This window comes from Python bivittatus, unplaced genomic scaffold (genome assembly GCF_059951505.1).
Source record: "Python bivittatus isolate LINGU-HERP-01145 unplaced genomic scaffold, Pbiv_v1 ctg000440_np1212, whole genome shotgun sequence".
Classification (NCBI taxonomy): Eukaryota; Metazoa; Chordata; class Lepidosauria; order Squamata; family Pythonidae; genus Python; species Python bivittatus.
The window spans coordinates 5,711,911-5,738,991 of NW_028277063.1; the positions used below are offsets into that span (position 1 = coordinate 5,711,911).

Sequence of the window (27,081 nt, forward strand, 5' to 3'; positions counted from 1 at the left end):
AAAACAGATACTCCTAGTGGAATGAATTACCTGATTGTGTGGAAGGCAAGTTAAATATAACCCTGAAAAAATATTGAAAGAATTCCTTACGTAACCAACTATAACTCATACTGTTTATAGCTGATGATGGTCGTTCAAACTTAGGGCTGATTTAGGCTGCAAAACTAGTTGCTGCCACTAGGTGATAGCAAAATGTCTGCTTTGAGTATCCCACTGCTACTATCTAGCGTTTGTCGCGTTATTTGCAGCCCAGATTTGCTATCCTCCCTAATCGGAAGGACTCCAAGTTGAAGAAGATTGTCGGAGGCTCTGCTAGGTGTAACCACATTTATCCAGAATGGATATAAGAAGGAGGGCGGTGTGAAGGATGCGGACGTCGCTGCCACGCTTTTGGACTGATTCCCACGTCGTGCTAAGCCGCGGCTTATGAACCAGAGACACCCCACCCTAAACCATCAGCAAACAAACGACACTGTGGCGGGAGCCCCCCCTGCGTTCTGTCTCCGTGGGAAGTTCAAATTTAGGACCCAGATCGTCCCCCGCTTCGCCTTTAAAACACACGAGCAGCACTGATGTTGGTGGAAAGAACGCGCCTCCCCGCAGCGCGAGGCGGAGACGGGGATTGGGCTTGGTTCCGCCTCGCCCCTTCCCGCCCTGAGGGTTGGCTGATGCAACGTGGCCACGCTTGCAAATAGCCCGAGAGCCAGGATTTGGGCTCCCCGTGCCACGGCAGAGCCGACACCTCGGGGTGCACAAGAACGGTAAGCCTGCGCTCGTAGGGCAGAAGCGGCGCAAGGCGGAAGCCGGAGCGGTCCCCGGGCGAAGGACCGGGGCAGAAGCTCCGCGGGGTAGGAGGCTGGGAACGAGGGCGAAGAAGCGCAGAGGTGGCTTGAAGGAGAGAAAGTTTCCTCGTCCGGGGGTCAGATCGCTGAGGGGGAGCGGGTTAGAAAGAAAAATTAGCCACCATTATTAGCTAATATTAGCTATTTATTATTATTAGCGGCCCATGTGGCTAGGACAGCTGCATGATTAGAAAGCTAATTGTTGCAAAATAAAGCTCCCTTCTCTTTTAGCCCATCCGTGTATCCACGTGCCGACGTACTTCCCCTGTTGGAGTTCTGTCTGCTGCCTGTCAAAAAGAGCTGATGAGAGCCATAAATAGAATAAAATGAATAAGGACATACGGGTGCTGAGGCAAAGCAGCTCTGAATAGCTCCTGAAGGGGCGGGGGCGAGGCGGCGGAGGGCAAAGGCTCCTACGGCGCAAGAGGTGAGGCAGGGGAGGAATTACAGTACTGTATGAACTTCCCAAATGGTGGATACAGGCTTTTCATGGGATCCAGGGCTAAAGCATTTTTAAAAAATTTACATAGTTTCCATCCTGCTTTTCTGCCCCTGTAGCGCTTTAATAGGTACTGAAATTCAGCTGTAGAATTTCTGATGTAATAATTAAAGCCGCAGCATTGGTCTGTTTGGGTACAGAAATGGCCCAGGATGTTCTGCTTCCTGAAGGAATGCTCAAGAAAGGAATATCTGTTCCTATACCTGCTTGACACCTGCAGGTTTATTAGTATGTCGTTTGGAATTTTGCTGGCTGCAAAATTTGCCAGTCGTTAATGTGTAATTTTTTTTCTCCTAAATAGATACAGTATAAGATTTGTCATTGTTTTGTTAAACCGCCTTGCATGAGGTAAAGCAAAGTGGTGGCCTTGGGTAGCGGATGGCGGAGATACGGCGAGGGGCTTGGAGTTCACAAATACGGGTGCTAAGTTCAGGTGCGGCTCTGTCGCCAGGATGGAAATGTCCACCACTGCTCATGGAGACGGTGGAGTACGTGGTGCACCCAGGAGCAAGAAATGCTTTGTCTAAAAGTTCTATCACAGCCCGTTCATGGGGTGAAAAGAACTTTTGGGGCTGACTTTTTTGTTTTTTGACTTTTTGAAATACTATTTTTAATTAGTGGCCACTTTTAATCCTTGGTCATCACTGAAATAAATATCTTAATTAGCCCTATCAAGGGATTTTTTATATACATGCACCTCACACACATACACACCAGAGCTCTCTGTCCAGGAGAGTACAGTGCTAGGAGCAGCTAAGATACTGCGCAGAACCCTCAAACTCCCAGGCCTCTGGTAGAGGATCCCAGATTGAGGAAGATATGGACCACCCCATAGAGGTGAGAGAGGATTTTATACACACACACACGGCATCCCTCAGTCTATACCCTAGCCACTGCATCACACTGGCTCTGTATTAAGAATTGTGCCTTTATATAGGAATTCTCAAGTTACAGGTCAGAAACTGTAGAAACATTGGAGGGATGTCAATTTTTTTTTGAAGCCCGATGAGGCTCGTGCAGACAAAATGAGAACAACTGTCAAAACCTGCTGTAGGTTTTGCTCCTTGTTCTGCCTCTCAGTCGGCAGTTGTGGTACTGCAAAGATTCAGAACCCCTGTGATTACATATATAGATTAAAAATCAATTATTAAAATTAAGTGGTATATTTATTTGTTGGCGAATTCTAACTTCAGTGAAATCATTAGTTTTGTTCACGGGGGCGGCTACACAGGTTTGAGAATGCCTGTCTTCATGTATCTAAATGTTTTAAACAAAGAATACATTAATTGGTGATCCTGCATACACACCCTATACATTGGCATAAGACCTTGTATAGCAGTAGGGTTATATTTGCAGTTGGGTGCAGGCAGTGGGTAGGAGAATCAAAGTCTGCAAGCCTGTACAAAGGGGGTAGGCCTTTGATTGCAATGCCATGCCAGCCACCTTGCAGATTTCAACCACATCTCACAGACACCCATGGGTTGAACCAAACATATGGAATTGGAAAGATTGTCAATAGGTCAAGCTAGATGTACATGAATCTGTGGAAGAAATCTGCTATGTGGGACTGAGTTTGGATTGTTCCTTTGATGGCAAAGGAATTAATTTCCCGTACAGATTTTCCCTGTCACAAAACTGGTATTAACCAATTGTTTAACACTAACAGCTGCCAAATACACTTCCTACCTAAATTGTGCTGTTGAACTGAAAAAAAAAAGTGTGGAATAATTAATTGTGGACTTAGTAGCATCTTCAAGGCAGATGGATGTTTGTGTCTAAGGTTTCATTCCCATGATATGATAATCTTGGCCAGTCTTTCTTCTGTTTAGCGTATTATGTAGACTTAGAAAAATTGGGCTAATTAAGAAATTGGTTCACTTAATCATGGGGAAGTGTGTTGTGCAAACACAGCCTAAGTTGGACTGTTAGCATGTGTGCTTGTGCATGTGTAAGGGAGAAAGTCTGGGAAATAAATGTATGTGGGTAGAAGCAGAGACCAGTTTCCCATGGACTCAACAGTGTTTAGACACAAGCAATTGTGGTGTGTGGCTTGGGGTTAAGGGTGGAGTAGGTCTTAATCCAAAGGAGTGGCAGATCCGCCCTTGATGTCAATATGAATTTAGGAGGATGGTTTCCACAGTGCAAAAGAGAGCTAGCTTGGAGCCACTTCCATTGGAGAGCCCTGGCAAAGGACTCATTCCCTCAGAGGTGCATGCTACAACAGAAACTCAAATCCAGTCAGGAATTCCCTTGCAGCATCTGTTTCAAGAACATTAACTATTATGGCTATGTTCATATGACATGCTTACTCATGGTGAACACCTGTCCCCTGTAGGTGTTGTTAGACCCTGGAGGTGAGCTCTCAGTGACTGCCTTTGCATAACATAATCAGATTGGTTTACTTAGTTCAGGAGTTTTCAAACTGTATTTGTTCTCCATGGGAACTTGACAGGGTTCCATGAGAAACTAGGGGCAAAAAAGTTCATTCCAATGCAGCCAATTTTTGTATCACTAGAGCTTTGCCTCTTGATCAGAGATGAGAAATGTTTGTCTTAACAAACAGGTTCCATGGCCTGAAAAAGTTTGAGAACCCCTGACTTAGTTGGTTGAAATCATGAGGCACATAAAATCATAAAGTAACCCCATTGGTTAGGTTCAGACAACAACATGATTGATTGGCAATATCTCCTGCCTTTTGTACAGGCACTCCAGGCAGCATACATAATGCTTCCTTCTCCTGTCTTTCCCCACAATGACTCTGTGAGGCAGGTGGGGTTTATTCATTTATTGAGAAAATGTATATGACTGCTCATCTTAAGCAAGTACACCTGGGTGCAATACACCCAGTATAAAACAACCCAGGGAGGTAGGCTAGGTTAGGAGAATGACTGGCCTGAAGTCAAATTTAAAATACCCAGTCATTGTGTAGTGTCTGAACAGAGCCAAGGTTTTCAGGTGCCAATTCTCCCCTGGGCCAAATAACTTCAGGGGAATGCATTTTGCTGAAACGTTGATGGAGTTCATACAATGCCCTTGTTTAAATGTGTCATGAATTTATGAATTATGGTATGATACCCTGGACCACAAAAGGGTCAGCAGCCACATTTTAGTCTTGTGTGCTGTGGGAACCCAGGTTGTGTGGTTAGTTCATATACAGGATATTGTGTAAACCTGAAAAATTAAGTTGAGTAAACTACATTTCAATTAATCCTGGCAAAATACTGTATATCATATGAATACAGCCAAAGCTTTTTTGAACCTTGACAATATGCTGAGTGTGCAGTTCACTATATTCTGTGAACCCAAGCAGTTGGGTTAATTCTGTAAACCATGGTTTAGTTACATGTGAGTTAGCATACTCAGATTCATTGGCTAGCGAGTCCATAAATGTGTCCATGTTTTGTTTTCTTGGCAGCGATGTGGAAATGATTTGCTACTGACTTCTGAGGTTTTCTTTTTCCTTCCCTAGCTGAGAGTTCTAGATGATTGCCCATCCAAGTTCTAATCCAGTTAAACCCTCCTTAGCTTTTCCATACTTATCCAAGGCCACCTGCTGTGGCATAGACCAAGAAGTCTGGTCAGAAAGTAAAAGTAGTTAACTAGAGGCAATTGCCTGTAAAGTAAAGTTGAATTTACAATTAGCTGGTAAAGGAATAAACTATGTTGCAAAAGGCTTTCAGTTTCAGCAAATGTACTGTAGATCTCAATCTGTCACCTGATGCTAGAAAAGTAGGAGTCTGGTAGCTCGTGGAAGCTTATACCTTTTAATATTTTGTTAACATTTGTTAGCTGGAAAAGGTGCTATCAGAGACCTTTGGAGTTTTGACATTATAGAGTAAAACTGCTCTCCTTCTGCAACATCTATCCCCTGGTGCTAGCCAGTTCAATGCAGAAGTGAGCTGCGCTGAATTCAATGGGGCTTCCTTGCACTGTGCACCTAGAATTATAGTCTCAGTTCCCTAGTGACCACATTTATGAAACCAGAAGGAAAACAGAGCTGATAAGCAAAAAGGCCAATCTGAGAATTAGGATTTAGAAGGGGAATAGGAGCAAGGGGAAAGCCACCTTAATATCTTGTAGTCTCCTAATCTAAGAGAGAGGGATAATTGGCAGGTTGATGGTCTGGGTCACCTTCTCTTTAAGGAGTGCTTCTAAAGTGACAGAGGGCTTCAGTGCCAAGGTTTGTAGGTCAGATTGTAATATGATTCTGAACTGGGCACAAGAAGGTGGGCAGTTCAGAGCTTTTGGAACCGGCTCTGGGTCTAGGGCTTCGTGCCACTTCACAGTAGAGAAAGTGTGAGCTGCAAACCTACAGTATGCTGCAGAAATAGATGGGCTTTAGGAGACTGAATTACAAACTCTGGGGCTGGCTGCATGCAACACCCTGAACTAGGCTGCAAAGGGGTTAATTGGTAGTTCAGTATGTTATGGCAACCCACCTGCTACCTTTGCAGATTGTGAGAACTAGCTGTTGCATTATGGCATAATATGGTTGTTTTGTTATGGCATTGTATCTGAACATGCAAACCCATATATTGTGATGGAATGGACTTATGAAGGCCAGGCTCAGGGAGATAAGCATGTTCTTAGCCCCCAGCAGGAGCATGGGAAGTTCAAGAAGATGAGGCTGGCACCTCCCTAAGGAATTCACGGTGTTGTGGCTGGCTGGCTTGGGAACTAGGGTTCAGTCTCGGGAGATTTTTTGTCTGGAGGTTGTAGCTAATAAACGCAACAGAGCTGTATTTACATTGTCTCTTGAAGTTCTTTGGGCTGAACCTGACATATAGGGGTTCTGCGATCCCCACTTTCTGCCTGCGCGGAGTCAAAACGAATACACCTCCCCTGCAAATGTATTACTATGTTAATTAAAGCCTCCTATAAAATTTTGAGCGTGCTTTTTCCAAGTGGCCATAATTTATGGTTATCACATAGTACTGATACAGTATCAGTATTCTGGCAAATATTTTTCCATCTTTTGAGGACATAAACGCAGCCATACACAGGCGTGTTCAGCTGCAAGAAGGTATTGATTGCTAAAGCAGGAAGGGAATATGGGATTTGGGTGAGGTTTGTAGAAAATGCACAATAAAGATTGGATCTGTATTTAAATATTAAAATATTAGTGTGTTATCCTTGGAAAGCTCAGTGCTGGGAGAGCTAGAGTAGGCTGAAAGAGGGACTGGTTTCCACATCCATCAAGGCCATAGCACATTTGCTTCTTTGTAGCTTAGTGTGTTGTGTGAGCTCATCTATTGTGGTTTCCAAGCCACAGCTTAGTGCGATATCTGTGCCTAGCCTCTCTCCAGTCCTGCTCTGATGTTCTGACCACCATGCCATGCTGACTCTTGCTGAAAGTCTGATGCATTACGAAATAAAATTAGTCTATTGCTAGCATGCCCTTAGCATAACCGGGGCTGACTTCAGATCACCGAAAACCAGTTCGAGAGGAACCTGACTGCCTGAGGCCATAAACAGATGGAACTGGCTCTTAAAAAAAAAAAAAAATCCCAACCATTTGTTGGTTCCTACTTCTGGGAAACATTTGGGAATAAAGACAAGAGACTGATGAGTATCTTTTGCTGTTAAGATGCATTAGATTGATATTGTCAGGGACTAGCAGAGTCCCGTGCTCAGTAGGACCAGAGGACCCACTGAAGACCAGAGCTGGTGTGTTCCTGAGCCTGCTGTGCTCCGAGGTCCCCTTCCGCTCTCCATTCCCTCTCTTTCCAGTCAACTTGGTCTAGGCCAGTGTTTCTTAACCTTAGCAACGCTGGCTGGGGAATTCTGGGAGTTGAAGTCCACACATCTTAAAAGTTGCTAAGGTTGAGAAACGCTGGTGTAGGCATTCCATGTCTGGGCTGCAGAAATCCAGATGACCATTAGATGGCAGCAAAGGGATAATTTTGCTGCTTCTAGTGGTCATCTAGAGTTTTGCAGTCCAGATATGGCATGCCCAGCTTGATCTAGGTCAGTTCCCATTGCGGTCTCGAAGGAGAACTTTGAGCCAACAACTCCGTTACTGCTTGTTCACCCACATTTTTTCTTTGGAGGAAGCATGCAAGGAAGTAAGTGCCAAGGCACTGAGAGGATTTCTGCAGCAGCCAGTGCTGCACCATCTGTTGTGTCAGCTTTCTGTACATGGCTGGATTTGTGTGAAAAACTCAGCCACAAGCTGGCTGACTACATTTCACCCTAGTATGTTGCAGGCACTCAACCCACATGGTCACTCTCTGGTTCACTGTATCATGCAAACCCAGAAAATTGAGCAATAGGGCTGGGCAGCTCTTGTGATTTGGAAAGAAAGTAGTTATTTGGAGCATCCAAGGGCCCACATGTAATACCTGCCTGCCTCTCTTTAAAACAGTGGTGTCTTTACCTAGGATTGTACTGTATCTCTGAAGGGTGGCCACACAATGTCGGGGAAAGATGCAGCTGCTTTAAGGGGTTGGAGAGAGGAGTTGCACCTATGTGGTTGCCTGCGGCCCCAGAGTGGATGTAATGGTATGTGGGAAAGACCTTAGGAAATGGGGAGAGAGATGCTGTCTAGGGAACCGTCAGATAAGAGAGCTGGATAGTGGGAGGAGCAAGAGGCTCAGAAGGGACGCTCCCTAAGTTCTCAGGCTATAAAGGTGAAGGTGGGATAATTGTATTTTCAGACTTGTAAGATTCTGCTAATGTAGCTTTACAATAAAGTAGAATTAGTTTATGTGGTTGTGTTTCCTGTCTGGTGTACCTGGTAAGGCTGACACTGGCCTAGAAAGAGGTAGCTAGCAAGCAGCTAAGGCAAGGAGGAAGCAAACCTACTGAGGGAAGCCCCCCTCCCCAGGTTATCTTTACTAAACTCACCTCTTCAAACTGTATTTATTACTTCAGGGTAGGAGGCTTCTTGAGATACTGATGAGAATTATCTAGCAGCCATAATAAAGTAGCATTAATAATCTAGGAAGCTATAATAATATATTACACAATTTCATGAGCAAAAGAGGGAAACAAAGGGAAGAGGTGGGTCCACACAATACATTTAAGTCAAAAATAAACCATGTCATGACAATTGGGCAGACCCAAACATTATGGGTCACCAACATCATAAGAGAGAGATAATTTTAATAGGGGTATCCTTAGTATTAGTTCCTTCCATAAATAAATAACCAATAACTTATCAGTCTATTTAAAATACTTGAGTGGAACCAAATTCAAGGTTTATCTGACCATGGTTCACTTAAATTATATTAAATAATATCCCCCAAATCTGGAATCTCTCGCAAAAAGGTTAATATGTACCCCGGAAGGAAAGCTCAATCACCTTCCCCAAAAAGGGGAGGTTAGATACTGAACGAAAATTATCTAGTATAGTGGGGTCTAGTGATGGCCTCTTGAGGAGGGGTGAACAAAGCCATTCTTAAGAGGTGAGGAAACAACCCCCTCACTCAAAGTTGCATTAACCGTCACTAGAACCTGCTCACACAACACCCCTGGGCTGCTTTAACCAGCCAGGAGGGGCATGGACCTAAAGAGCAGGTGGCTGAGCTCACAGCCCCAAGGGCTCTTTTTAATTAAGTTTACTAATATAATCAAAAAAAGAAGCAGGAAACATAGAAAAAGCAAGTTGTAAATAAGGTTTTCAAACACAGTAAACTTAACAAACAAAAAAAATCAAATTGAAATGGCTTTAATATCAATTTACATATTAAAATATATTAATTTGAAAGTTGGAATCGGTGTTAAAATAAATCAATATTATAATCAGATTATTGTACAGCAATTTACAGCTTTAGCCAGTATAAATGGATTAATAAATTATAACCCAAGAAAAATAACAATAAGTTCTGTCTGTTCTGAAAAATTTAACAATTTAGCAAATCACAAAAAAGGGGGAAATCTTGATGTTTATAGATTAGATGTTATAATCTTATGTTAGGAGAAACCCAGAAACTCAGTTAAATTCAATAACAGATTTGTTTTTTAAATGTGAAGTTCTTTTGACATTGATGCATATGTCCATAACTTAATTTGCCATTTTTCTACAGAGGGTTTATGCTTTCAGTAAGAAGCATAGAGTATTCTAGCAGCTGTTGCCATATACAGTACCGTACTAACCCAGTATATTTTGTAGGAACGTAAGGTTTTGAATCATGATCTGAAATTTGACCAATGGGGAGATAAAACTTTTTACAAACTATTATTAAACCCTACAAATATATTCAGGATATTCTCCTTTATACATAGAAACATTTAATATCAAAGCAAGTTATGATAAATCTGGACTAACTCTTTTTCTGTATTCATCCCATACTTTTAGCATGCCACTTAATGATCCCTTATAGCTGTATTTTTTTTTAATTTGCATTAGATCAAAGATATTTGTATCAGCCATGGTCAGATAGTCTAGATCATTTTAAAATGGTTGTTTTACTGAAATTTCAGAGGGTGTGGTGTAATTTTATGTATCTTGTAAGGCCTTTGGCATTTTAATGGCAAGTATCCAAATAAATAAATGAATTTCTGGATGAGCACTGTTGACTTAAGGCTGTTACCCTGCTTTCAGAGATCACTGCACCACAGATATTTAGTTTGTGAACCAAAAAATCCAGAAGCTGAGAAAACAGATGAAGGTGGACACGCTGCCCTGAAGCATATTTGCCTACTGTATATTTGGGTGATCACATGAAAAGCCTGCTTCATAGGTAAGTTCACGGACCCTGTGTCCTTATGAGTAAATGGGATTCAATTGGAGCCAGGATTATATTTGTAACCTTTTATCATAAGCAAAACAGAATCAAATGATTAGTTAAGCAAACCCAGGATTGTTTATTCTAACTGCCAGGGACTCTTTTAGGCAAAGATCATTATTTCCACGCTTCTTTTAACAGAGCTTGTTTGAACTGGAAATACTCAGGACTAAACCTGAGATTTGGGCATTGCAAAACAGAAAATTATAGATCTGTGGTAGAGCACTGTGTGCACTTATATTGCACACAAAAGATTTCAGGTTCAATTCTTAACCTCTCCAGATGGAAACGTCAGGTATCAAACATAGAACCTAATTAGAAATACCTCTCTGCATGTTCATAAGTCGGCCTGCTTTTCTTAAAGAAAACAAAAACAGATGAGGGGATTTGGACTTGCACCCCACCTAACATTCTGCTACAGTTTCCTCTCATTCCAGATTACTTCTTACTAGCAGTATCAGAAATGAACTGAGGAAAAATCACTCCAAGCTAAGGAATATTTGCAGCTAAGGAAGAGCTTAGGGCAGTGTTGTCCAAACTCGGCCACTTTAAGATGAGTGGACTTCAACTCCCAGAATTCCCCAGCCAGCCATGCTGGCTGGGGAATTCTGGGAGTTGAAGTCCACTCATCTTAAAGTGGCCGAGTTTGGACAACACTGGCTTAGGGTCTTTCCTTATACCATACATATGTTCGGCTATCAACTTATTTATACCAGATCTGAAATTATTGTCCAGTTTTGACTATTCTGATTAAGTTCAGAAGACAGGGATGGAGCCTGGAGTGATCCGCAAAATAAATTCAGGTATTTTCTATTGAGCATCAAGCGATGGTCTCTCCTTATCTAGCCTTATCTATTAGAAGCAATTAAATGTTCCCCGGACACTTTTGCTTAGGGAACAAACTGCTAAATCATGTGAAAGCTCTTTTGTAATTGAGTACCCACAAACACACCGTCTTACTTCATAATTTGATGTAAGAACACTGCCTTGAAGGACCGTCATTTGTGTAATTTGCAGACATAAAGATAGAAAGGTCTCTCCTAATTTGCAGGAGATTAAGGTTAGCAAACAAAGCCGTGGAGTATTACAGAGGACAACTGGCACTTGTTGTCTTGTTCCAGGGCTGCCCTTTTTTTGAATTCCTCCTCCCTGTGAGCTGGCACCCATTGCTGCCTTTCATATTTGACCTTGGCTTCCCTCGTTCCATGAAGGTTAGACCAACCTCAGTTTCTCATTGTAGGGAATAATGAGATTTTTGCATAGATATTGCAGTTGGAAAAAAGAGGGCAGAGAACAAAGGATCACCACTAACACAACGCTAGGCTTGTTGGTTGGAATTAACTTTCCTAGTGAAGGTTGTTCACTCTTCCACTCTTTGATTTTATTTTACTTCATTTCATCTCATCTCATCTCATCTCATTTTATATATATGTACTATATGTAGCAAGCAAATTCAGGAAATGATCTAAATGGGCATAAAGAAGTGATGAGAGTGGATCAGTGATTATTTGAGTCTAGTTCATCTACATTTTCTACCTGTCTTGCAGTTGATAACTAGGTGCTCCCTAGTATGGCAAATAGAATTTCTAGTTTTTATTTACTGTCTTTGCTATTATTGCTCTTATTTTTACACAACCGTTCCAACAGTTCCATGAATAGTGTAGAAAAATAATAACAATTTTCCAGAAAATCAATTTAACTAAAATAATCAGTAATAAAACAGACACACGTGCAGCAAAACAATAAAACAACAGGAATGCAGTAATTAAAAACAGAATTCATTGACGTGGGGGCTTCATCCTGTGGAATTATTATATTGATAGTGCCTGAATAAACAAAATATCTTCAGTGGTCATTTAAAGCCAAATAGTGTGTGATGGCAACTCTACTTCCTCTGGAAGAAAATTCCATAATGGGATGGCCCAACTCCTAGTCGCTGCGTTGTTTACCAAACCAATCAGCTGGGCTATGAGGATGAAATCCCCCAGCTGATCTGAGTGCATGGTTTGGATGGTTGTGGGGGAAGTCAGTCTTTTAAATGCTGCTTAATTAAATAATCCTGAGTTCTTTAGGGCTTTATACTAATGGCAGCACCTTCACTTGGGGTCCACAAAGCACTTTAAGGATTGGTATTGTATGGTCCTATTTGTATACCCCATTTCCCAGTTGAGTAGTTGCACGCTGCACCAGCTGGAATTTCTCTGACTTAAAAGGAACCTCCCTGTAGGGCAGGTGACAGCAATCCAATTGTGGGATCATTAGGGCCTGAACTATTGATGTCAGGTTATTTTAGTGTAGGTATGGCTGTATCTGATGTACCAAGGCATTGGTGATCTTTGCCACTGAGATAATGCTCTGCTGACAGCATAAAAGCAGGAAGAGCCTCCAGGCTACGTGCACATTCCTTTAGCAGGAATGGCATTTCATTCAGATCAGGCTACCTTCCTTATTGTCAGGCCCAAGAATCATCTGTCCACAGCACCCATGTGTTACTGAGATTCAGCTTCATTTTATTAGCCTTCATTCACTTCAGACAATTGTCAAGCACCTGTAGGTCCACCTGTTTCAGGTGGGAAGGAGCTAGAGGAAGCTGACTATCATCTGCATACTGATGACATCACACTTCAAATATCTGGATGACCATCCCTTGATGGTAGATATTGAACAGGAGACAAAAAATAATAGAATATAGGACTCCACAGTGCAACCCCTGTGGGGATGGACAGTAACTTCCCACTGCCACTGTAACGCTGCTCCGGCTCCCCATTCACTTGGTTGCTCCACTGATACTCCATGATCAGTGATGTCAAAAGCTTCTGAGAGATCCAGGTGAATCCCATGTAGTAGATCTGGGGAAGGTCATTACTCATAGCAACCAAACTGTTTCAATGTTCCATTCAGACCTGAAACCAAATTATGAAAGGCATCACTTATGTCACTGTGTCACAGTGCATGTTTGGCACTGTACTGGTCAGGAACCTATGGTTCTGGTGCATCCATAAACACAACAGATTCTACTAAATTGCGATATCTAATTTGAGAATGAGATGAGAACGATTTTATCCTCAAATTGCTTTAAGTGCTACTGTAATTGCACAATGACTAATGGGACAGAGAAATCAGTGGTAGTGAAAGTCCCATTTTCAGCAGAAAAATTGGGGGTTAGGAGGAACACACAAGAGAGTGCTAGGAGTTGGGTTGGAGGTGATAGGCTGCATTTTAGAATAGGTGGAGATATTTTAAAAAATGAGGTCAGAATATGCAGAAGTGAAAAGGTTTTGTCTAAAGTTACAAAGGAGAACAAGAAAGTACCAAGAAGTAGCTATGTAAATCTCATTGACTGAAATCAGATTGGTGACTTATAAAAGACCAGTCTGATCTCCCTCAATGAGATTTACAGAGCTCCTGCTTGATTCTTTATTTTCCTTTACACTATGAAAGACTTAAGCGGAAATAGATCTCAACAATTTATTCTTGTTTATTGCTAGCTTGCCCTTCTGATCTGAACAGATTTTATTTAAAGTTTCTAATTCTTATAATTAAAAAGAAATAACTGAAGTGTTTTTGACAGTTATTAGTCTGTAGAAAAAAAACTAAAAGGGGACTGGCTGAGGACAGCTTCCAGCAATTGGGGGAAAGGGTTGGATATCTTTATTCAACATGGTAAATCCAAGTTTTTCCTGAAGATAAGTCTGCTCTCTGCCTACTTTTCCCCTCAACAGATGAAGAACTTGCTCACGTATTCTCTCTCCATCCTTAGTTATTCCATGAGAGCTAACTCTTCTTTCCCAGCCGCAGTCATTCTGTTTGTTTAGAGAGAGAGAAGAAAAAAAAGTTTCAAATTTGCCAATACATTTTATAAAACATCTAAATTATATATGCTTATGTCAATTTGAATAATTCTAGAAACCAAAATTAGGACAAGAAGAATGCACATTTTGATGCAGCTTGAATCTCCCTGGCCAAAAGGGATAGATGTCCAAAAATGGGTTTTGAAAAGCACTTTGTGCTGGGGAATTTTTGGCTCTACAGAAGCACTCTTCCCATTTTGTGGTTGTGAATGCTTATTAAGTTTCTGAACTTGAGGCCAGAAGCAGTTCCAAAGCAGGCAAGGGCTCGATCTATCTGTCCCTCCGTTTATCATACGTTCTCTTCATTTTCAGGCAAAAATTGTCTCCCGGATCTTCACACACACACACACACACACACACACACACACACACACCAGAATTCAGAAATGCAGTGCTCTGCAGAATGGAATCAATTAAAATTGGGCATGGGTCCTATCCTCAGGGTTATCAGCCAAAAGTCTAGACGCGCAAAAGAAATAAGAATGGGAAGGGAGATCAGTTTGATATTGCCAAAACAAACTGGTAAGTTCTTAGCAGAACATTGTATCCCGTTGGAGCCAGGATGAATTTTCTTTGAAGATTTTCCTCTTTGGACGTAGTTGCTTATGCAATTATTGGCACCTTGTAGTCCTTTCTCCAGTGCTACATTAGAGGTACTTTCCCCTTGGAACAAAGTGTTTTACTTTTGGATACTGAGAGCAGGTTCCCTTTCTGGGCAGTGGCCAGGTTGATCTTCTGTAGCAATTTTAGTGGGAAGAAAGAGATGCAATTTCCGTTCTTTGTCCTGCAGATCACATCCAAACTGAGCTGAGCAAATGATGCTATGTTTAAACTTCTAATCTGGTTGAACCCACATTTTAAATTAGATTTCAGTCCCTTGTTTGGAGGCACCTTTAATTTGTCCAGCCTAGAAAAAGGAGCATAGCGAGGAAGGAGCATCTGGCCAATCTCTGAGTTTGAGGAACGTTTCTGTTTTCCCAAACTGGTGTTTCTAGAATTAGGATTGTGGCCCCTGAATTAACCTTACATTTCAGCAAACTGTTTTGGGGGGTTGTCCATTCATTTAGCTTTTCTCTCGCTGCTCTTTTTCTAGATTGGAAGCTCCTTGTTTTTGAAGAACATCAGCAAGTATGAGTGTGTACATATGTCATATTACATGTGCAGTTCATTAAGCCAAATAGATAGTATTTTTCTCCCACTTAAAAGTTCTGCTGTTCATGTATGCAGATATACAAAGTGAGCGAGAACACATTTGATAGGCTATAACTGAAGATAAGATAAGTTCACTGAAATACCTGCTAAACGCATAATCAAAAATTCCTTGTATTGTGCTAATATAAATTGCCAGTGTGATATATACTGGTTTTATTTCATAGGTATACTTAGGACACGCTGATGCCTCTATAGCTGCAAGACAGTGTGAGGGCAAAAGGTATGGCTGTTTGCATATACTAGATACCTGATGTGTGAATTTACACTTCTTAACAAGTAAGGGATCTATTTGTCAAGGAGCAAGGAGTCTATACACTTAGAACAGTGTACTTATGCTTTTTCTGGTACTTGAAAAGAAGACTATCTACTAAATCAAGCCTTGTATGGGAAGAGTGAGATCTGCTGTGTGCATTTTTAATCAAGCAGAGACTAGTATTTAGGTGTGTGAATTTGCAAGGAACATAAGTTCTAGATCAGTGTGTGTGTGTGTGTGTGTACACATTGTGTGTTTGGGTTGCATATTCCCTCCCTTGATGGAGAAATCCAAAGCAGACCTCGAAGTAGCTGGAAACCCTGAGGGTGGATCCCATCAAGATTTGTATGAAGAACCAGCTGCTCGCCCTACCTGGGGATCAAAGGCTCAGTATATCCTTGCCCAGGTTGGCTTTTCTGTTGGACTCGGCAACGTCTGGCGTTTCCCCTACCTGTGTCATCAAAATGGTGGAGGTGAGTTGACTTGGGCAGTCAAATTTGGGACTTGGACTAGTGCAAGACTCTCACTCTTTTTTCTAAGAAATTATGGCTTCTCACAAATGACTCCAAAGTAGCAGCTCGTAACGCTCTTTTATAATTGGGGTATCTTCTTCCTTTTGTTACTGTATGTGCACACAATATCTGAAGCTTAGATACTCAGTTCCTCGTAAATGGAAAAGGAATGGTTTTCTGAGTTACAGTACAAATTTGAGAAATAGTAAATAGATCACCTTAGGAGTTTGGACGAAAGCAGGCAGACAACTGAAATGGTGCATTTGCTGGAGAACACGTTCTCTACCATTTAGATTCTTCTGGTGGGAGTATTGGCAAACCCTGGGTTTTCACAGTGCTGGTTATCTAGTTGCCCAGAACAAATTTACAAGGCCACCACACACTAGCTTTCCAAACAGTTTTGTGTGAAGTTGATCCTTTTGATGATCAAGAAAACGATCTCTGCCCCTTTCTAAAACACTTGGAAATAGTATTTTTAAGCAGTTCTTTTTTTAACAATAACAGCAAATCTGTCTTATACATGATCCATTTCATCAGCTTTAGAGTGCCTCAACACTTTAAGAGGTATAAATGTCTGGTTAAACAATTTGGCCAGGTGCTTAAGGAAAAAAGCTGGCATAGAAGGACAATAGAGGTATAATGCAAGAGACATTCAGAATGTGGTCCACAAGCTGTATGTATCTCTCAAGAGAAGTGAAGGGCGAACAGCATATTTAAAGGAGAAGATCCATGGATTTAGGGTATGCTTAACCTGCTGAGAGCCAGTTCAGTGTAGCAGTTAAGGCATCAAGCTAGAAACCGGGAGTTCTAGTCCCACCTTGGGCATGAAGCCAGCTGGGTGACCTTGGGTCAGTCGTGCTTTCTCAGCCCAAAGAAGACAGGGGCAAATCACTTCTGAAATCTTGCCAAGAAAACTTCAGGGACTTGTCAGGCAGTCGCCAGGAGTCAAAAACTGACTTGAAGGTACACACACAAAAAGCCCCTCTGCTAGTTTACTGGTGCATCCGTCTTTCCCCTTAGTTTTGCCTGTTTCAGGATACAGTGTTGTTTGTGAAATAATTTCCAGAGGGGACTGGAATCTCTAAAATGAATTGTTGGATGGATGCTGTAGTTTTACCTTGCCTCTTGCTGAACAGGTGCTTTTCTGCTGCTGTACCTGCTGCTCCTCTTCATCATTGGAATCCCTCTCTTCTTCCTGGAGCTGGCAGCTGGGCAGATTATCCGACAGGGCAGCATTGGCGTCTGGAAGCACGTCAGTCCCCGCTTAGTAGGCACTGGCTTTGCAAGCTGCGTGGTGAGTGCCATATGGCCATTCTTCTAAATTTGATATTGATTGATGTCTTGAAAAAAGAAAAAAAAAGGCCTTCAGAATAAACCAACCTGTAAGGAAAATATTAACCAGTTAATCTTTCTAGTAATCAAAAGGAACTTTTTACTCTTCTTAACCTATCTATCTCACCTATGGGTTGGGAATGTTTAGCCTCTGCCACCTATGAGCTTATTTCTGTGATCTAAAAAAGAGACTGTATAAAATCAGATGAAGGGTTTACCAGCTGTGGGTGGGCACAATGTGTGGCCCTCCAGATGTTATTGAATTTCATCTCCCAGCATACATAACCATTGGCTGTACTGGTTGGTAATGCTGGGAGTCATCGTTAGAAGGATCTGGACCGCCACATGCTCTGCATCCATGAGAGTATGCGCCTGCTTCTCCCACCAGCCGGCAAGGAAACATACAAGGAAGATTTGAAGAAGTCAGTCTTCTGCTGCTACTATTCCTCCCATCCCTAGAACTGGTATTCAAAGTTATGAATGTGAAGTTTCCATTGAGTTCACATAACCAACAGTTATCTCCTGTGAAATTGTCTAGGTCCACAATAGAAACCATTTATGGTAGTGACTATCAGCAGGTGTTGACCATCACTATGTTTGGTAAAAATGAATTCTGTAATTATTTTACCTAACTAGCATCAGAATAGTGGAATTGTTGTAGAGAAGGCCCCTTAGTCCTGGTTTCGTGGTAGATTGGCCCATTGTCTGTCTGTGACCATTGATGTAAACAGATGTAGTTAGCTTTCTCTACTAAATTCCTACATGGCCTCATCCTGAAGTAGTTACATCTTCATACAGGGACAACACTCTGCCTATAGACAAAACTATAGTTTCAGTTTTAAAAATGCTTTTAACAAATATGCTTATGATATGCCACTTCTTTTTATAGAAAAAGTAGCCATGGGATTGCGTAGAAAAGTAGAGAATCCAGATTATTATGTAGGGGGAAAGGGATGAGTGGAGAAGCAGGGAATCCAGATTGTGACCATTGTATAGGAGGAAGGGGTTAACTGCTTCTCACCCCCATGTGCCTTGAAAAGCAAATACCTCTTTCCTACTGAAAATTACCCCCAATCTGTTTGTGCTGCAAAATATCTCTTAAACAGAGGTGCATAACCTGAATTTTTTGGATGATATGTGGTCCCAAAAGTATCTGTGACATTCCATAGTGCCTCAGTGTCTTCAGATGTTTTCAGATTTTGATTTCTTTAATGCGACAGAAGGGAAAGAAAACATGACTGGAGAGCTTCTTTATTAAAATATTTCATTTTAATTAATGAAAACATAAATGAAATCAAATCTAATTTAGTTTTTGTTGTAGCCTACTCCCTACTGCTTGGAGTGTAATCCTCAGCCTGGAAAAGCTTAGAACTGCCAGTCCCTCTATCTGGGAAAAGTTGCACGCTTCTGTTTTGGAAAAAAAAGGTTACAGAAGAAGTTTAGCATGTTCTAAACACGTTTCCTTTTAACCTTTTTGACGTAATTTGTAGTTTGTGTGCAAATGGTTGCTCATCATCAAAGGCAGCTGCATCCATGCCCAGGGACGATGTGGAACACTGATTTATTTTGTTTTCCCTTTAGGTGTGTTCCTTCGTTGCCCTATATTATAATGTCATTATTGCATGGAGTCTTTTCTACCTGGGTAACTCTTTCCAGTTTCCCCTCCCGTGGAGTAATTGCCCCGGAGCAGAAAACGAAACAGCTGTAGGTAAGTGGGAACACATGAAACAACAGGCATATGTGGGCTTTTCTTTTGTGGCATAACTTAAAGACATCTCAGCACCACAGAATTATGTTGCCTTTAACAAGGATTCCTCCACTCAGTTCCCAACCCTGGAACCTGGGGGGGGGGGACTATGGTTTTCCAGCTGCTTCCCTCCCAACTGATGACAAGTTCCAAATTCTCCTAAGGTTCCTTAAAACGCTGATATCAAAATATCAGGAGTTGGTCAAATAGATCAATCCCAACTGTGGTTTGGCAACTATAGGATGGCTCTAACTCAAAGTGAAAGCATCTTTTTCACACACAGTTTCTAGGTAGGCCTGAGAATAATGCTTGTGAATCACAGAGACCTGCTATTAGTCAATGTGGACAAAAAAGAGACAGACGTTCCTCTTCCCAATGCCATGAAATGTCATCTCCTGGAAGCAGAAGGAGGAAAATAAGGATAGTTTCTCCACTATATACCCATCTCTACAAATTGTCTGAGAGTAAATTAACAGTGATTCCCCATCAGGACTACAATATCTGGACTGCAGAAATACAGGCAACCATTAGAACAGTATTTCTCAACTGTGGCAACTTTAAGATGAGTGGACTTCAACTCCCAGAATACCCCCACCAACATGCTAGCTAGGGAATTCTGGGAAATGAAGTCCACCCAGTTGCCAAGGTTGAGAAACCCTGCATTAGAGGATGAAAGTGATTCAAAAACCACAATTGCTGCCATCTAGTGGTCATGAAGATCTTTGTAGTCCAGATACAGTATGTCTCTTCTGTATGGTAATGCATTACTATATTATTCAGCAGAGTTTTTCCACAGACAAGCTCTTTCTACAATGTTTAGTCACGAGCAAGTCATATTAAAAAAGATCCTCTGCAATGTTATTTATGGCTTTCTCTTTTATTATTTTCTGTTTTGGGTACTTTGGAAATGGGAAGAATTTTTGTAACTTGTTGTTACTTAGCCAGCTGCTGTCTGGGAAAGAAAGAAGACTTTACCATTTTCCATATAATAGTTTCTCTGTTTTCCTTTATAACAAAATAGATCTCTTTTGAAATACATAAAGGAAAGTAGAAATTATCATGCATACATGCACTCGTAGCTCAGAACAGAAGCTGATTAAATAAAGAGCAGTTTATCATTAAAATTCCTCAATGATTCTGAAAAGAAGCAGTAACAAGGGCAGAAATTGGAAGAGAGAAACTTTTAATTATAGCTGATTGCCTTTGTGAAAAGGCTCAACAATGTTTTGCCTGTTCACCCTGGAAATCTGGCATGGCACTTGAATTGTTTAAAAAAAAATCACAAGAACAAAAAATCACGTCAGAAGCTGCCTTACGATGAATGGGCTGTTGGTCCATCCAATGTCATGTGCCCCCAAAAGTATCAGTGTTTGCAGGTTTTCAGAGAGAAATTTTTCCCAACCCTACTTGCCATCAAGAAATAGATCACAATTTGAAATTGAGACCTTCTGCCTGCAGATGTGCCCTCTACCTCTGCAGTCTGCAAAAACACATTTGAACGCAGTCAAATTACATTTCAAGAGAAAAGAGTGCGGAAACTGAAGACTGGAGAATACAAGCCCCAAGTGGAAAATCCCTCATTGTCTTTTCTGAAAACACTTCTGCATTTGTATAGTCAATTGGGCGGAGTGACTGAAAGAAAAATGGCTACGCAAATAAACTTACCCTGTGTTCATGTCTACAGTACTGTGCTAAAGTCAGTTCATTTTATTTATTTATTTAATTTCTCCCCGCCCATCTCCCCCCAGTGGGGGACTCTGGCCGGCTCACACAAAGCATTAAAACAATAAATACATATAAATACATATAAATACATAAAACATAAAGAATTTATACAAAACATTACCAAAAAAGGAAAAGTCCAAGAAAATGATGGATCTGGGGCTGAAGACATTATAAGCTTAGCAGTTCCAAAATTACATGGAACTGCCATGAAATGAGAAAAAGAAACATCCATTTTGATGAGAGACATTCTGGAAATAAGTATGTATTGGATGTACTTGACAAACATGAACTTCATCTGTAATACTCCAAAATAAATGTCCTGTTCTCTATCACAGCATCCTTGGAAAGGGGAAACTAGTGATTTGCCCCTAACCAATCTCCCTCTCTCTCTCTCTCTCTGTGTCCGGTCATAGAATCTGAATGCACGGACAGTTCTCCCACTGTCTATTTCTGGTACCGAAAGGCCTTGCACATTACCAGCTCCATAGAGGAGAGTGGGGGTCTTGACCCAGCCCTTACTGGCTGCCTCTTTGCTGCTTGGGTTCTGGTTTGTCTCGCCATGATCAAAGGCATTAAATCATCTGGCAAGGTGGGTTGTGACTTCTCTTCTGTCTTTATCCAAACGTATCCAGTCAGAGGCTTCATCACAGACATCCCATCCATTTCCTTGCATGTACCTGTCTTGCTTTCCTCAACCTAGCAGCCTCTAGATAGGGTGTGTTACAAATGCTCCCAGGTTCAGCTTATGGTCACTCACTCGCTCACTCACGGCCTGTTGAGACTCGTGGATCTTGTAAGCCCCCTTGCTTTCTACCTGGGTTTTCCAGAGAGCAGACAAGACACCCAGCCCTGGGCAACAACCGAACACTGAGGCACAACAGGTTCTTTGGAATACACAGAGACCCGGTGAATTTAAAGTAACAGCAAAACTTTATTGGTTACAATGTACATTTGCTCTTTCTCAACACACGGACACACACTCATTCACACCCACATCCTTCTCAACTAGGCTGCCAGGCACTAGCTAGAGGGAGGTAAGCCGCCAAGTCTGGATCCAAAGGCAACTCAAAGACGACTCGAGTGGGCGGGCTTCAGGACCCCTTTTATCCCCAAAAGTCCTTGCTTTGTTGATTCACAAGACTGGCAGCTGCTCTTGCCTTGTTAATTTACAAGTCTGATAGCTGTTGATGGGGTTGGGGAGAGGTTTCCATGTGTTGCCCAACTTCCTTTGTCTAGTTCAGGTGACATTTTTTTCTTTGTTTCCTTAACAATTTGTTTCCTTGTTATCTATCTCCCTGAAGGGATTTTTTAAGATAAGATTCCTGACTTTTGTCCTCTCTGCTTAGGTGCCTGCTTGATCTTTTAGTTATGGCAGCTTCAGCCTAGTCTCACAGGTGGACTACAACTTTCCTCTCCGCTAGCTGATCTTTGGGCTGAGGAAATTTGCATTTGCTTTTGGGATTCCAGGGACAAGGGCAGTTGGGGAAGAAGGGGAAGAAGAGGCATAAGAAGGGAAGCCAATAATTTGGACTGTGGACTGAATGAGGGGAAGTGTGGAGAAGGGAAGGATCTTCACATGGCTCATTCATAGGAGGAGATAGAATCTATCTGGACATGTTGGAAGGGAAAACCATCTTTTGGAAGGAAGAGGCAGCTACCGAGAATCAGTACAGGCAGGATAAACGAATGGCTGTCTCCTTTTGCTAAGAAGCTGCCAGTAAAAAGTTTAATCTGGACACTTCTTCCAGGTATATGGACTCTTTTGATACTGAATACTCCCTGAGACCAAACACATTACAGCAGCGTTTCTCAACCTTGGCAGCTCGAAGATGTGTGGACTTCAACTCCCAGAATTCCCCAGCCAGTATGGCTGGCTGGGGAATTCTAGGAGTTGAAGTCCACACATCTTTGAGCTGTCAAGGTTGAGAAACGGTGCATTACAGTGTGCATTTTGTTAATTCAATCAGTAATTTATTGCTGCTTTTAATTGAGGTGATCAGCACTGTCTGCATGAGTCTAAGGGCCTTTTTCTACTGCTGAATTGATGTTCTAACCCTGAGTTAGCAGTACCAGCGTAACCACCCAGAGTCACTGGGAGTCAGGCAGCATATAAATTTAATATATTATTATATTATGACAGTGACCTGACTTCCTTTAGCGGGAATGGGTGATGAAGCCAAATGGATTTTATTGCCCTTTGATGGTGGTGGAATAAGGGGAAACATACTGCTATAACTCTTACATATCTAAGGATGACTTAAGCCTGTCTCATATGGGCTCTGGATGAGATGAAGGCAATATCATGGTAACAGGATAGAAAAAGGATACTACCAGGTTTGTTTGGACCATGGTTAATTGTGAGGCTCTAAGATTGTTCACAAGCAATCTCTGAGTCAGGGCGTTTGCAGGTTCACTAATGGGATTTGTGGGAAGGAAGCTGCAGAAACACGAAAGCGAAATGTTCCCCTTGTGTACTGATAATTTCTGTCGATGTGATTGTCACCATGCCTTGATTTTTATATTCATTTCCACCTCATCCTCCACCCTATCCCAGGTTTTGTATTTCAGCTCACTGTTCCCCTACATGGTTCTCCTGTGCTTCCTTGTACGAGCTTTGCTGCTAGAAGGGGCAGCTGATGGCATCAGGATCATGTTCACCCCCAAGGTAAGAGACTCCAGCCCTGGGTGGCCATCCTGGTCTTGAAAAGTACAGGATTGCTTCTTCTCTCATACATGCAAATTTTCCCCTTTATGGCATAGCGTTAATTTGTTTACTTTCAAAACTTCTAGATGCATCCCTTTTCACCAGTGGTATCAAAATATATTATCCTCAGCATCTGATGCCAGCATGGGAATAAAGGGAAAACATGGAGAACAATGGGCCAAATTACTACAGGGTGCAGCACAGTCAGCCTGGGTCATTTCTGTATAATGTATACAAGATAATCATGGTGGCCATCACTGACTTGTAGTTAAAGGCTGACAAGTAATGTAGTTAACTTAGGGCAGTGGCACAGAAGTGTGTAATAGGAGAAGCAACTGTTGGCTTGACAAGGCCTAAGCAAGGAGAATCAAGATTTCTAATAATTTCTCAAATGTTGACACTATTTATTTATTAAATTTAGAGGCTGCCCCAAACTGTATGACAATAAAAAAAACAATAGAAAGACGAAATATGTAATCCAAAAGGAAGTCCAGAGAAAATTAACAATCAGTTGAGTAAGCAAAACGTCTCTCAAGGGGTCCAATGCCCACTCTTACCCAAGACCTGAGGATGGAGCCAGGTTTTAAGGGCTCACCTAAAGAGGTCCAGGGTGGTGATTGAACAAATCTAGGGTGGGCTGGTATTCCATAGGGCAGGTGTCGTGACAGAGATGGCCCACTTCTTGTGTCCTGCCAGATGACATTGTTTAATTGATGGGACCTGGAGTATGCTGGCTCTGTCAGGCTGTATAGGATGGGCAGAAACTATAAGAAATAGGTGATCCCTCAAATATCCAGTCCCTATGCCATGTAGGATTTTATAGGTGATAACCAGCATCTGGATTTGCACCTGGGAGTCCACTGGCATGAAGCAGAAGTGTTACAGTAATTAGCCTGTAGCCTGCCCACAATTGCCCATGCTGCCACATTCTGGACTACCTGCAGTTTCCAGGTGGTCTTCAAGGGCAGCCCTGTGTAGAATGCATTGCAGTAGTCCAGTCATGAGGTAACCAAAGTTTGAGTGACTGTCTTGAGTCGTTTTATGCTTTTCAGCAAAGGAGAAAACATATAGCAGGGGCGGAAGTGCAAGAAACATGACATGATGCCTTTTGTCCCTGTCTCACAATTTCTTGTCTTCCCCCCTCCCCAAGGTGTCCATTTGGGGAGATATGCAGGTCTGGCGTCAGGCAGCCACCCAGGTGTTCTTTGCCCTGGGTCTGGGCTTCGGGACCATCATTGCTTACTCCAGCTACAATCCTCAGCATAACAACTGCCACATTGATGGGTTGCTCGTGTCTGGGATCAATTTCCTTACCTCAGTGCTGGCCACGTTGGTGGTTTTTGCTGTGCTGGGCTTCCGAGCCAATGTCTTGGCGCGCGACTGTGTTGTAAGGTTAGTGCCCATCTAACTATTGGTAAAAGGGCAACAAGAATGATAATGAGACCAGACACTAAGTCCTGCAAGGAAGGAATGAGGGGGAATATGATACCCCTTTTCAAGTATTGAAGGGGGATGTAGCAACAGAAAGAAGACCTGGTTGGGCTGAGCCATCTGGCTGTGCCTGTACCAGGTATAGGTGGGAGACATCTCATTCTTTTGCTCCCACAAAGACTCTGCCTTTACCATCTTTCAGCCTCTCCTCCTTCCCATGGCATGGTGGATTTATAGTGCCCACTGCCACCACCTCTCTTGCAATTAAAATGGCTTGACTGACTTTGTCCCCTTAATGCAGCTTATAAGAGAGACGGGGCATCTCACAGCTTGAGATGCCTGCATATTATTGGGTATTATGCCTGGGAATAACTGGGTATTGCTGCTGCTGCTGCTGCTGTTGTTCGCATAGTCAGCCAGATGTTTAGACTGGATTTGGCATTTTAGTCCACCTGTTGAGTCTTTCCCAAGGACCTGGAATAGGCAGATGTTGTTTGATGGTGGTAAAGGTATTGTCACAGGATGTAAGGTGTTCCAAGTAAACCTGCCTTTTGCAATTGACCGATGGTGATTTTGTCAATGCCGATGGTCTTCAAGTGGTGCTCCAGATGTTTGGGATTGGACTGAAGGCGCCTATAACTGGTTCTATCTTCGCTTTCTTTTGCCGCAGTTGTTCTATTTCTATTTGCAGGTCTTTGTATTTTGTGATTTTCTCCGGTTCTTTCTCTTCTCTTCTGCTGTCTCCAGGTATTGCCATGTCCACTATCCAGACTTTTTTTGTCTCTCTTATCAAGTTGTTAAGTCTGGGGTGTTGTGTGGCAGGTGCTTGTCTCTTTGAATTCTAAAGTCCCAAAGCACTTTGGCTTCTTCATTTTCTATTACTTTGTTTTGTGGTCCCACCAGTTCTTTACATTGTTGGGGTTGTTATTAGGATGGTCGCACAGTTAGCCAGATGGGATTTGGCATTTTTACCTACTTACCAAGGAGCATAGGTGGGCGTGGAATGTTGCAAGGACACCAGACAGTTGAAGAAGAAAAAAGGGCATTGGAGGAATATCTGAAGGACAGTGAAGAAGATGCACTGAAGCTAGTACACCATGAAGGCTTACTGAATACTCAAGAGACCAAACTGGCCTATAAGAAAGACCAAATGAAGAATAGAAAAGAGACATGGCAAGGCAAAGTATTACATGGCCAGTACACAAGAAAACTAGCAGGCAAAGCAGATAACAACAAGACCTGGCAATGGCTAAGAGCAGGAAAGTTGAAGAAAGAGACAGAGGGGCTAATTCTGGCTGCACAAGACCAAGCCTTAAGAACAAATGGATGCAAAGCCAGAATTGAGAAGACAGCAACAGACAGCAGATGCCACCTCTGCAAAGAAGCTGAAGAAGCAGTGGACCGCCTAGTTGGCTGCTGCAAGAGGATCGCACAGACTGACTGCAAACAACGGCATGACAAAGTAGCAACAATGGTGTGTTGAAATATCCACAAGCCATATCATTTGCCTGCAATAACTGGGACCACAAAACAGACAAAGTAATAGAAAATGAAGACACTAAAGTGCTCTGGGACTTTAGAATTCAGAGAGACAAACACCTGCCACACAACACCCCAGACTTAACACTTGTTGCTTTCTTTTGCCAAAGTCATTCTACTTCTATTTGCATGATGATGATGATGATGATGATGATGATGATGAGGAGGAGGAGGAGGAGGAGGAGGAGGAGGAGGAGGAGGAGGAGGAGTCGCACAGTCAGCCAGATGTTTAGACTGGATTTGGCATTTTTATCCACCTGTCAAGTCCTTCCCAAGGACCTGGGATAGGCAGATGTTGTTTTTTGATGGTGTTGAAAGGTATTGTCGCAGGATATAAGCTGTTCCGAGTAAATCTGCCCTTTGCTGATGATGATTTGTCGATGCCGATGGTGTTCAAGTGGTGCTCCAGATGTTTTGGGATTGGACTGAAGGCGCCTATTGGTACTAACTTTGCTTTCTTCTGCCATAGTCGTTCTATTGCAGGTCTTCGTATTTTGTGATTTTCTCCAGTTCTCTCGCTGCTGCTGCTGCTGCTGCTGCTGCTGCTGCTATTTAGCATCCTCCTCCTCTAGTGTCATCTGGCCCTTGTAACTTTGAGGTGTGTGGCCAGAGAAAAACAGCCCTTCCTCCTTTTTCCAGGAGCTGCAGGCCAAAACAGAAGTTATAGTTTTAAATCTGTTTTATTAAAAATAAGAAAAAGGAAAG

The 27,081-nt window shown here is 42.2% G+C and overlaps 1 protein-coding gene across 2 annotated transcripts in view; it reads left to right on the plus strand.

The window, feature by feature from the left end:
- The first annotated feature begins 621 nt into the window (after positions 1–621).
- SLC6A16 (solute carrier family 6 member 16) overlaps positions 622–27,081 on the plus strand; it is a 34,353-nt gene continuing 7,893 nt past the window's right edge. The window contains exons 1-9 of one of the 2 annotated variants that reach the window (XM_025171306.2): positions 636–761; positions 1,074–1,269; positions 9,887–10,025; positions 15,015–15,859; positions 17,035–17,192; positions 18,812–18,938; positions 21,116–21,291; positions 23,257–23,367; positions 24,557–24,798. In XM_025171306.2, coding sequence (XP_025027074.2) covers positions 15,667–15,859; positions 17,035–17,192; positions 18,812–18,938; positions 21,116–21,291; positions 23,257–23,367; positions 24,557–24,798 — 1,007 coding nt within the window. In that variant the 5' untranslated portion in view covers positions 636–761; positions 1,074–1,269; positions 9,887–10,025; positions 15,015–15,666. Of the gene's footprint in view, positions 762–1,073; positions 1,270–9,886; positions 10,026–15,014; positions 15,860–17,034; positions 17,193–18,811; positions 18,939–21,115; positions 21,292–23,256; positions 23,368–24,556; positions 24,799–27,081 lie in introns of both variants that reach the window. The other variant, XM_007435400.4, reaches the window with a different exon arrangement.